Source organism: Heteronotia binoei, chromosome 1, assembly GCF_032191835.1.
Source record: "Heteronotia binoei isolate CCM8104 ecotype False Entrance Well chromosome 1, APGP_CSIRO_Hbin_v1, whole genome shotgun sequence".
Taxonomy (NCBI): Eukaryota; Metazoa; Chordata; class Lepidosauria; order Squamata; family Gekkonidae; genus Heteronotia; species Heteronotia binoei.
In genome coordinates this window covers 242,616,250-242,628,887 of record NC_083223.1, presented here as the reverse complement: position 1 = coordinate 242,628,887, position 12,638 = coordinate 242,616,250, and the positions used below count along the sequence as shown (strand labels likewise).

Below are 12,638 nucleotides of genomic sequence, written 5' to 3'. Positions count from 1 at the left end.
CTGAACCCTGCTCCTCAAAGTTTAATATATTGGGGCAGAAAAGGAAAAGCAGAATTCAAAAGTTAAAGGTTCTGGAATAGCCAGTCACCCTGTAATGGTTCAACTACATTCTGCAAGGCAAATCATCCCTTGCATAGCTTACAACCCTTTTCCTAGGACTCCATCATCCCGCTCCTTGAGGAACTTAGATCAAATGGAGACTTGCTTACAAGTTTGGAAGGTGGGGGTGGTGAGACTGGATTCAAATCCCCATTCAGCCACAAAGACCTGAACCGCTACCTCTTACAGTGGTGCTGCAAAGGCAAAATCAATCGTATTACCCTGAGCTCCCTGGAGGAAAGAGTGGGTTGCCAAGAGTGGATTGGATAAACAAGAATCATATTTTTGATAGCTCCAGCTATGAACCACACACATCCTGCCCACTTTCAACTTGTGCACACCAAACCCAGATAACAAGTACACCCCAATTTCATGCCAACAACATGGTAACAGTTTCAGCTTTCAAGTGGATTTCTGGTTCTCTCTCTCTGGTTGTGCTAAATACACTGCAGTGTTCGCACAGACAAATTCAGGGTGACAAGGCCTTGGAGACATAGCTGGACTATAGACTGGGGGAGGGGAGAAACAAGAGAGGAAGACTGTTCTAACCAAGTCATCAGGAGGACTGTTTTGGAAATATGGCTGAAGATTTCCTCTCTCCCAAGAGCTTTTCTTGTAACAGAAAACAGGTGTTTTATTTAAAGAGCCCCTAAAAGTGGAAGGGGAAAAAAACACCACCCTGTAACAGTTGTTCATCTACCACCACCTTCCCTCCTACCTCCAATCTGTCATTAATGGGGATTTGAAGCCTTTGCAGTGTAAGCTTACAAACAGGAGATGAAACTCTGACCTAATGCCTTGTGTAGTGTAGGGTTTGGGGGAAGATGGGGTTGCCTTGAGCGCAAATGTCCAGGAATTTAAATATGCAATGCTGCTATCTAGGACTGGCTTCTTAAAAATATCCCCTCCCACTCATGCCCACACCCAACTTTGCCTGAGTTATGCATTCAGTTTATTTTAAAAGTAAATCAGATCCCAAGGAAGCCATTAACATCCAAGCTGCTTGAATGAGATTTAAAAAAAAAATACTCAGGAAAGGTGGGGAGAAAGATTGGAGGAGGTGGAGGCTGGAAGAGCACAGTAACAGTTTGCTTGTTTCAATGAAACTAAAGAAAATGCCATCACAAGATCATTATCGGCTTCCTGTGTTTGGAAAACAGGACTCTCAAGTTTCCATCACCTTGGGGAAATATTTTAATACAGGTGAAATGAAGCCCAGACATCACTCAGTATAGGCAATGGGGCATCTCACTCTGAAGGATACAGAAGGTCAGAAGAAACTCAAGGAGACTTTGTAGAAAGTCCCAAGCGTGGAATGAAAGGAAGGAAAGGAAAGGTCCCCTGTGCAAGCATCAGTCGTTTCCGACTCTGGGGTGACATTGCTTTCACAACATTTTCACAGCAGATTTTTTACGGGGTGGTTTGCCATTGCCTTCCCCAGTCATCTATACTTTCCCCCCAGCAAGCTGGGTACTCATTTTACCAAACTCAGAAGGATGGAAGACTGAGTCAACCTTGGGCCGGCTACCTGAATCCAGCTTCCATCGGAATTGAACTCAGGTCATGAGCAGAGAGTTCAGACCACAGTACTGCAGTAATGCTGCTTTACCACTCTGCACCACGGGGCCGCTTGAATGAATGAAAGGAACACCCCCCCCCCACAAAAGGTTATTTTCTCATAACCATATGTTAGTGCATGTGCACATAACTGCAATTTCTGAATTCTCATAGCCCCACTACTCTCTAAGCAACCACAACGACCTGTATTCTTGGGGGGGCCCTACTCTATCCTCAAGAAAGCCACAACTACTGGTCCTCTCAGACATGATCAGCCACCATGCAGCAATAAAAGTTTCATACCTATGAGCACTCAGATGAGGTATAGTAACCTATGGAGGGACAGAAATCAACAACAGATTCTCATGAAGCAGATTAGCCTTTCCAAAATGGATACAAGGTCAAGTCAGGGGGGATGTGGTGGGAGTGGAAAGGGATGTCAAGTCACAGCTGAAGTGGCAACCCTGCAAGTTTTTCAGGGCAGTTCAGAGGGAGTTTGCTACTGGCTGCCTCTGCACAGTGATCCTGGACTTCCTCAGGAGGGTCTCCCATCCAAATACTAACCTGGGCCAACCCTGCTAAGAGCTGACCACTTCAGGCTACCCAGGACCACAACTGTCTATTTAAATAGACTTAAGAAAAAAATCAGCTCCAACAACAGTGCAATCCTATACAGAGTTATTTCAGCTGAAGCCCATTGATTTCAATAGGCTTAGATTGGAATAACTTAGATTCTCTTTTTTTAAATAAACAGGTTTAGAACAAAATCTGAACTTAAACATTCAACTGCTGAAGACTCGATTTATGACGCTCATTAGAAAGTGGCTAAATCTCTTTGTAGAGTACTGTAAACAATGGGGAAGACATCTTTGTCAATCATCACAAAACACAGTAGTTTGTGTGTGTGTGTACATGCATACACATACAGGGATGGTCAAACTTGCTTAATGCAAGAGCCACATAGAATAAATGTCAGACGTTTGAGAGCCGCAAGACATGTACATCAGATGTTTGAGAGTTGCAAGACATGAACATCAGATGCTTGAGAGCAAGGCAGAAAGGAAGGAAGGCAAATAGATGGGGGAGAGGGAAAGAAAGCAACTTTAACTTTAAATGCATTCTCCAAGCTGCCAACTGGCATGGCTTAGAGGAGTGATTTAAAGACATAAGTGCCTTCTCCAAACTGGCCGACACTGGAGGGCACTTCAAGAGCCATGGAATATGTGTGAAAGAGCCACATGTGGCTCCCGAGCTGCAATTTGGCCATTCCTGAACTAGATAGATATATATAAAATGGTTTGATATGGGGTGGGGGAGCAGAGAGTGGTGAGTCGCTGCAGGAGCTGTCCACCAATCTAGCTGGGCAACATTCTATTCCTGTTCCATATCTAGTGACTACATGGTCTCTGCAACTGATTCAGTACATCCATCATAAATATCAAAGAACATGGATTATTTATCTTCCATCTCATGTAAAGCATCGTTCTTCTGTGTTCCCTACCACCTTTCTCCTATTGAGAATATTTACCTTTTCTGGGATGGATGCAAGACAGAGCAGTTCTAGGACTAAGGAGAAGACACAGGCTAAAACAAAACCACTTTTACCTCCTTCCATGGAGTCAGGATCAACAACGGCTTTCTGTTTAGTGTTAGGAACTCAGGCAGTGGGTCACTTTAGTGATTGTGTCTAATCTCTGTCTCCCTGTGGCGCAGAGTGTTAAAGCTGAACTACTGCAGTCCTAAACTCTGCTCACAACCTGAGTTCAATCTCTGGTGGAAGCTGGGTTTTCAGGTAGCCGGCTCGAGGTTGACTCAGCCTTCCATCCTTCCGAGGTCAGTAAAATGAGTACCCAGCTTGCTGGGGGGAAAGAGTAGATGACTGGGGAAGGCAATGGCAAACCACCCCGTAAAAAGTCTGCCATGAAAACGTTGTGAAAGCAACGTAACCCCAGAATCATTCATATGAATCATTCCCAATGTCATCTGCAAAGCCAAGGAAATGCTCCTAACCAACATAATTTAGAAAGACACTCAACAGTCCACAGGAGTAACAGAATGTGAACTTTGTCTTCTGCTTTATGTGTGTGTGTGTGTTTTACATACTATTGATATTGGATCACTACACCATGAGGGATTTTGTAATGTGTGCTCTAAATGCAGAGCACCAGGAATACTGAGTGATGGGAAAGTGGCTGTTCTAACAATTTGCTTGGTAGTCTAATATCCCTGGAAAAGGAGTACTGCTGCCCTGGAGCAAGTAGATTAGCGCCTGTTCCTAAAGGGCATCTTAGGGTCCAGTTTTTGCTATGGATGGCATTCAGCGCAATTCAAGACCTTTATTCTTCTTGGGTTTGGGTACCAAGTGGGTCTGTGGCTGGGTTAATGTGTGGCACACCTCAGTTCTTGACATAGTCCACTCATGGTCAGCATGGATAAAACATTTGCATTTTGGATAAATTCTTGCACCTTCAGCATGTTAGATTTCAAGTTTCTAAGGAAAAGGCAGTCTAGTGACAATACAGCAGTCAATCAAGTGATTATGTTGCAAAAGGGTTTGTTTGGTTGTTTGAAAAAATGCCAATGTGAAATCAGCAGAATTTCATATTTTTCACACAACCCGTTATATAGATCTGTCTGAGGAATCCTGCACATTGTGAAAGTTCCAGAGTGTGTTCTAAGCTATTCTCTTCATGTGCCACTATGTTCCCTGCTGTCCACATTAACTAAAAAAGTATAATTACATTATTCAGATTATATTGTCAATTTTGAACCCGCCCTCCCCACAAGTGGGGGTAACCAGGGCGGGTAACAACTACAGACATTAAAACAATCAGCATTAAACAATCAAAACAACATTATAAAAGAATTTAACTAACTTAAACTGAGTTTCCCATTTAGTAACAGCTTCAACATGACAAGCTGTATGAGAACACACCCAAATCTTCCATGCTGCTAACCGCACACCATGGGGAAACATCAGTACAGATGAACAAACTTTATTTTGGGTAGCCTATTTATTACTCTTTTCACAAAACTTCCCCGATACACATCATGAGGAACTCCAGAATTCGTAGTAACACCGATCAAAACTATGGAGATAAAACATTTGGATCCAATCTGACATGACATTGAATGTCTGAAGAGCAGCCTTGCTTTAAAAAGAAAAGAAAACTGGAAACCACAGAGGTTTTTTTCATTAGTTCTTATTTATTTTGGACTATTCCTTGCTGCTGCAAATGGATGCCAGTTGGTGTTTTGAAAGGGAGAGAGAGAGATTTTTAAAAGAGAGATTCCAAAGTCATATCATTGGCTAGGGAAATCAAATTTTTAAAAGCAAGAAACATGAGATGCCACATGTCTCCTAGACTTCCTGTGCCAACACGTGCTGTTTTTCAGGCATCTCTGCTGCCAGCTCCAACCCCAGACTGAGAACCTAAAATTGAAAACCGACTCCAAGATGCGGAAGAAAGGAAAGAATGCAGAAAGCCCAGCTTATAGGCAGCATGCTGCCAGGAATGCCAACTAAGGGCACAGTCAAGCAGGAAATTCTCCTGCATAAGCTGCACTGAATTTACTTGGCATTCGTTTAAGCAGAACTTGTGCAAGAAAGCTGTCAGATCAACTGTGCCCCAATTCAACTTTTTTTTTTGGGGGGGGGCAGAATTTGGCTTGAAGTTGCATCAATTTACTCATCTTGGTCTTAATTTGTTGTTGTTCAGTCGCACAGTCAAGTCCAACTCTTTGTGATCCTGATTTTAATAGAAGGGGCAAAAATAGGGCTAGAGTAGCATGCCTTAAAGAAATGCTTCTGGAAGTTGCAGGTCTTTACAATTTCCCCCTTGCAATCATAAAAATCCAGCACAACCCATGAAATTTTCAAGCCATGGAAATTTATCTGTTAATTATGCATGGATACATCTGCTGGATAACACATAATACTTGTTTAGAGCTCTCTGCAGATAATTAAGCAAGAAATCCAAGAGGTCCTGGTGTCACCAGTGCACAATTCACAGCATGAATTGTCCCAGTGGCACAGCATCTGCTTGGCATGCAGAAGGCCCAAGGTTTAATCCCCAGCATCTCCAGCTAAAAGGATCAGGTAGCAGGTGGTGTGACAGACCTCTGCCTGAGACCCTGGAGAGCTGCTGCCAGTCAGAGCAGCCAATACTGACCTTGATGGATCAATAGTCTGGTTAATTATAAGGCAGTTCCATGTGTCTTCCTGTTCTGCTCCTAAGAACAGTTAAGGAAGAAAAACTTCCTTGTGACCATACTTACAAAGACGCATTTTTATGTACAGAGCATTTGAGATATGGTAAGATCAAATTCAAGAAACAAAGTAATTGAGAGAACAGGAATGGATCAAGTGGTGAAAAACTCAAATGTAATTGATGTGATAATTCTTTGACCCATCAATTGTGGGGAGGGCACCACCAAAACCCTCTTTTTATGGAAGGTATCACTAGTTCATAAGTATGTTCTAAGGTCCTAGTAGAAGACATTTCTCTACACCGCCCATATTTCAGACTTGCTATTAAAAGTGACACATACCACACCCCTCCAGCAACAACACTAATCTTGCAGACACAGGGAATGCACCTGAAATCTATAGAAATGAACCCAACAGTTTTATTTTAAAATCACCCAACACTTTTTCTTTTAAAAACAGATACATCTACTTGCAAGCCAGAGCACTAAGACTTGCCTCAAGATTGATGTTACTGCAGTCTTTTGTCAGACACTGTTCTATTTTAAGCATGTTGAAACAAACTCCTCAGCCACGTGCTTTACTTCTCCCATCACACAGCTTTCCAAAGTTTTACTAGTCTTGCAATACGGTCCAGTTTATGATGCAGTGTAAGTTCCAAAGCCAATTAACCAACTGTTAACTTTTCTTGGTTTTTCAAAAGGATAATTGAGAACGGATCCAAATGAGGGTTTTGTTTATGCTGCCAGCAGGCAGCAGAGTGTGGCACTTTATTTGCAAGGCTAATTAGTCTAATGACAATTAATTTCCTATAATAAAGATCAGCACCTATTCAAGGGCTTGTGTGCGATACGGGCACTTTTCATTTCAAATGCCCACAACACAACCATCCTTGAAGCCTCACGCACACAGTAATAGAAACACAAGTCATGCAAGAAAGGGTGTTCACCCAGGATCCTGTTTACTCAAGATGGCTAAACCAGAGAATCGAGTGCACACTGTGTAATTAAGTATCAGCACATCACACATAAGAGGACCAGCCCCTGGGAAGGCCAAAACAATTCATGGCCCTGCATCAGAAAGCCCTCATAAGCTCAAGCCTGAAAAGGCGAGACAAGTTCTGGGCCTCCAGTCCACATTTTAGGATTTACTAATCCAATCCATGCTGTGGGAGAGCTCGCTCTCATGAACAGCATGATCACCAGGATCTGCAACCTACTGGCAATATTGTCCTAGAATTTCTCAGACCTCTGTGGCAATTAACAGTGCTGCCTGTTACAGCCATAAACCAGCACTGGTCTTGTGTTACTACAGAACCACAACCTTATGCATGAAGGACAATTTGGAGGAGGAGGATGTTTCCGTCCATTACAAGATCATGCAAATTACTGAAAAGCTCACATGTATGCTCTTCATTAAATACACCTGCACATAACGATTGTTCTTAGGGCTTTATTGTACAGATTTTACTTTGCAAGCCCCCTCAAGCAGGTCCCTGGAGAGGTGACGTACACGTTTTCTAAATATGCATTCCTCCTTGCAAAATACTGAACCCATGCTGCATAGCTCAGAAACTAGGACAGATGTGGGCACCTTTACACTATACCAGGCAGATCTTTGTAAAGCCAAGACAGAAATCTCACATTGTTTCCAACAAACTGCTTGGTATTAAATCCCAGTCTCTACCTTTGGAAGGTGAAAAGTTAAAATGCTTGAGACTCGAACATATGGCTCCAGGGAATCTACGCATTTCAGGCCTAACACATAGATCACTAAGCCATCTTCTTCTGATACAGCTATTGTTAGAGGGAACAATGGCACCCAATAGATGCCATTCCTCCAAACTGACCGGCAAGCTTTGGCACACATGACAGAAAAGAGACAAGATTGATACAGGAACCTCAAAAAGAGAGTAGTGCCTTTCTCCTTAAAACTCCATCTGTTAAGTTAGCATGCTCCATTTAACATCCATCACATCACAGACCTGCAACATCTCTAGATGTAAAAACAGGCCTACATTTCAATAATGCAACACAACTTTCACAAAAGTTAGGAAATCGCAACTTCAGTTATTTCTGCCACGGTTTCCAGTTAATATTGCCTGTGCTATCCACTGTTTAGACAAATTTATTTACATTCCACCTCATCTCCTCAGACTCAAGGCAACTAACTGTGCAACACCAAGCTGTGTCAAAATTCCTTCCACATTAATATAACTTTACAAATATAATAAGGTCTGAAATGATTGTCGCAGCATAAATACCATATCCTCCAACAAAAGCGCTGTGCCACCACAGAACTTATGATGTCTCCTCATATGCCAAGCATCCCCTTTTGGGGGGAGGAGACAAAAGGAACTGTAGAAGTGCTGAGGGGGTGGGGAATGCGGCACCCACAGTGAGTGAGCAGAGATAGATCAAGCAACCCACAAGCCTCTCTAATAGAGTGGGGATTTGAACATCGGTCTCTCAGATCCTTGCCTGACATTCTAATCACTAAACTGCATTAAACTGCACTAAACTGCACTAAACTGCATTAAAATGGTGCCATTATAAAGGGCAGGGCTTTTTTTGTAGAAAAAGCCAAGCAGAAACTCATTTGCATATTAGGCCATGCCCCCTGACATCACCATTTTCACACAGGGCTTTTTTGTAGAAAAAGCCCAGCAGGAACTTATTTGCATATTAGGCCACATCTCTGACATAACCATATTTGTGGGAAAAGCCCAACAGGAATGCTTTTGCGTATTAGGCCACACCGCCTGATGCCAAGCCAGCCGTGCATTCCTGCTCAAAAAAAGCCTTGACAAAGGTATAATCTACAACAAACACATACCCAAATGTGGACTATGGGTAGAGAAACTGCAGTTACCTAATGGGTTTGCTGTTTAAACCTATTTTTTAGGGGAAAAAACAAGGCAGAACTATGCCTGAAGCAAAGAGACAAGCCAAACCTGACAGGATTCTCTTCAAGAAAGAGAGAAAGTACTTTTTTGGTCACAGCCTAATCGAAGTCCTCTCAGCTTGCAAACTGGAGCCAGGATACACCTGATGGCTCATGCAAACAGTAAGATATCCAGGGAGAGGGTTCATCCACTCCAGTAGAAGTTGAAAGGCTGCATATAAATAAGTAATAAGAACACAGATGCACTCACTACTTTACAGGCACCACTGAAGAAAACCCCCATGCCCACAGGTGTTTATGGCGCCACAGTAATAAAAAGATGCATTAGGGAAGACAATGCTTTAAAAGTTTAAAAGTCTTTTAAAAGGAGCATGGAGAGGGGGGGGGGGGACTTCAGCAAACCATGATGACAGACAGCAATAAATGCCCACAGATACCAAAGAATTCAGGTCTGAGGCAAGAATGTGGGGACATCACAGGTCTGTCGTGAAGACAAAATGGAGAATAATGTAAGCCACTCTGGGCCCCCATTGGGGAGAAAGGTGCGTATAAATGAAGTTAATAAATACCTTGGTTAATATCACTGTCTCATACATACTAGACCTTCAGCAGGGCAAGCATGAACATATGGCAGCCAAGTGCCTTGAAATGTGAAAAGTTTAATGCCTAGCTCTATGAAATATTCATTTCCTTGCCTTCAAGTTAACAGGGGATGAGGAGACAAACCACACGCCAGAATTGTAGGCTGCAGGGAAAAGCTGCCTTTTTACAAACTTGCTAATATCCCTCCCAAATGCCAAGCTAACAAAACTAACATTTGTCAACTAACACAGAGATTAACCTCAGCTAGTTAAAGCACATCTGGGCAAAAGGCCACTTCTGCACCATCTAAGAATTTTAATAAGGCTAAGAACACCCACATCTTTCTCTCTTTCCCTTTAGAACATTATCCAAAGATGAATCCTCTCTCTCATCTAACTGCCTCAACATGACACACCCCTGCTGTACTATTACGAGAGTCGATTCTCCTTTACCTCCATGTGCCTCCTATTACCTCATCTGTCTGTTGACACCTGTTGTAAACCCAGGCATAATGACATGGGGAAAATTGCTCTCAGCCAAGATGCACAGCGGGGGTGTTGTGGTTGGATCCCATTTCCTAGCCCTGATCTGAATGACACAGGATAATACAGTAACCTAGTTTCATCTTCAGCTGAGAAGGTTGAAATAGACACATGTGCAATAAGGAAAAGGTTTCTTTCCTTCTCCTCAAGGGAAGAGGAAGAGAAGAGGAAAGACACTCCAACATGCTCTAAGAAGGGTGGGGGTGGTTACCTTACTATCTCTTTAGGATACTACTTTAGGAAGTCCAAGTTCCCAGCTGCCTCAATTCTGATATGGGGAGGACCTCTGTAGAACACGTTTCCAGTATGGGAGAAAATCTCTTCTCACTTACTTTTATTTAGACGTTTACACTCTGCTTTTCACACCAGTGGAAACCAAAAGCACCTTACAACATTGATTTCCTCTCTTTTCTCTACACAACCCGCCCCCCCCGCCCCCCTGTAAGTCAGGTGAGGCTAAGAGAAAGCAACTAGCCTAAGAGCACCCTGCAAGCTTCCATAGCAGGATGGGTCCAAGTCTCTAATTAATGCACCACACAAGCTCTCTCATTTTGAGAAAGAGTCCATCTTTCTCCTCTCCTGTCCAAATACCAAGCTCTTGAGGACTGACGTTCCATCTGTCTCTGCTCTTTTCCGCTTCCCAAATTACAGAGAGAACACCCTCATCTTTACCTTCCTTCACCTCCTCCAATACTCGAAAGGGAATCTTTCCAACTTGTATCCTGGAACAACCCCTTCCCTTTCAGGGAGGTCACTGTATGTTGCAATGTGTTCTCCCACATGCAGCAGGGAGAACCTCCTGACTTATTGTGAAAAGTGGAAAACAGCCTTCTTCCCCCACCCCCATTTTTGGAGGGTAGTGCTCCCTTCTTACCCATTTTATCGAAGGGAAGAAAGCCACCCCTATTTTGGGGATCAGAAACATTCCCATTTTCACGGGTTATCTAGTCCTCCAGGTATTTTTGATTCCCACTGAACAACACTGGGGGAGAGGGGTTCTCGCTGCCCATAAACTTGGAGAGGGAGATAATGGTCTGTCTCCCTCATCCCTTTACATTATTATGGTAGGCTCCCTCTCTCCGTGTCTCTCCTCCAAACTTTTCGGGGGGGGGGGCGCTAGAATCATCCCCCTTCCCATGGTCTCTTCCTTCCCTCCTGACCACTGATAGTCTGCTCTGCCTTCCCCTTCTGGGATTTTGGGTGAGCCCCACTCTGACCGTCTCTCACGCCTCGGTTCCCAACTCACCCCTCCTATTCATGGGCCGGACCCGCACCGCCACCTTCACTTTAGAGTCCCCCATCTCGTCAGCCTAGCCCAGCTGCTGCAGCTTTGCCGCCGCTCCTCTTCGCTTGTCCTCGGGCTTCCGTCTTTGGAGAGGAGAAGGAGAAAGGAGGAGGAGCGCGATCTGGGGAAGGGACCTTCCCAGAAGGACTACACTACCCAGAGCTCCACGCGCAGCGCTGACTTTCTCATCCTTCCCGATGGCCCTAAATCTACTTGTCATGTTGCATGACGGGGTACGTAGTCCTTGCCTGCGGGAATGGCATTTTCCGGGAATTGTAGTCCTGCAACTACCTGGGTTGTGCGCAAAGCGTGGAAGGCACAACACATATTTTTATATTTTAAAAAATTAATCCCGCCTTTCTTAAAAGGCTCAAGGCGGCTAACAACAAGTTTTAAACCATGAACATGCTTATATTAAAAATATAAAAAAATGGTCAGTTTAGGACACCGTGATGGAACCAGTGAGAAATTACGATCGTAGTATATATATCCTGGGCACTTTATCGGCTTGCTTAAGATTATTTTAAATTATATAGATGAGTGTTAAAAGAATATGGTTGCCAGCCTCTAGGTGGGGCCTGGAGATCTACCCCTTTAACAACTGATCGCCAGCTGGCAGAGATCTGTTCCCCTAGAGAAAATGGCTGCTTTGAAGGGTGGACTCTATGACATTGTACCATGCCGAGCCTCCTCCCTTTCCCAAACCCCACCCTCCCCCGAATCCACCCCCAAAGTCTCCAGGTACTTTCCAACAAAGACCTGACAGCCCTAAGGAGGAAAATTAGCTTCAGTGGAATTGGCCTGCCGTTTTAGGGTCTGATAGCTCAGGTAAGCTTGGTGTTATCAGATCTGAGAAGCTAAGCAGGGTTAGCCCTTGTTAGTATTTGAATGAAAGACCACCAAATAATACTAGGGTTGCTATGCAGAGGCAGGCGATGGCAAACCACCTCTGAATGTCGCACTTGCCGTGAAAACCATACCAGGCTGCTATAAATTAGCTGCAACTGGACAGCAACCCCCCCCCCCCCCCAAAACCTCCTAGGGTTACCAACTAGCCTGGAGCAAAATGTCCCTTTTGATTGGGCAGCTAAAGCTTTAATGGCAAATAAGTAAGTAACATCCCACAGAAGCTTTGTTAAAGGGCCCTTTACTGTTCTTGCAGGGCTATAGCTTTCAAACGGCACATTGGAATCATGTTGCTTTTGTTTTCCACAGAGTTGCCAAAGTTGGTCAACTGAACTCAGGGCCTAACTACCTGTTCTGCTGTTTCTGAGGCCTGTCAAATTGGATGTGCACTGGGAGTTCTTTGTTAAAACTTAATTCTCAGCAGGGTTGCTAATGCCAGCTTGGGAAATTCCTGTCGATTTGGGACCAGTGTCTGGAATAGGCAGAGGAGGGGTTTTTGGGGTGGGGGGGAGAGGGAGCTCAGCAGGGATGTGATGTCATGTCAACTGATGGCACA

General features: G+C 43.9%; 1 protein-coding gene across 2 annotated transcripts in view; it reads right to left on the bottom strand.

Annotated features, from left to right (window-relative positions):
• Nucleotides 1-11,283, bottom strand: part of KIF13B (kinesin family member 13B) — a 172,619-nt gene extending 161,336 nt beyond the window's left edge. For both annotated transcript variants that reach the window (XM_060250097.1, XM_060250106.1), the window contains exon 1: nt 11,138-11,283. In XM_060250097.1, coding sequence (XP_060106080.1) covers nt 11,138-11,192 — 55 coding nt within the window. In that variant the 5' untranslated portion in view covers nt 11,193-11,283. The remainder of the gene's footprint in view (nt 1-11,137) is intronic.
• Nucleotides 11,284-12,638: the final 1,355 nt, after the last annotated feature.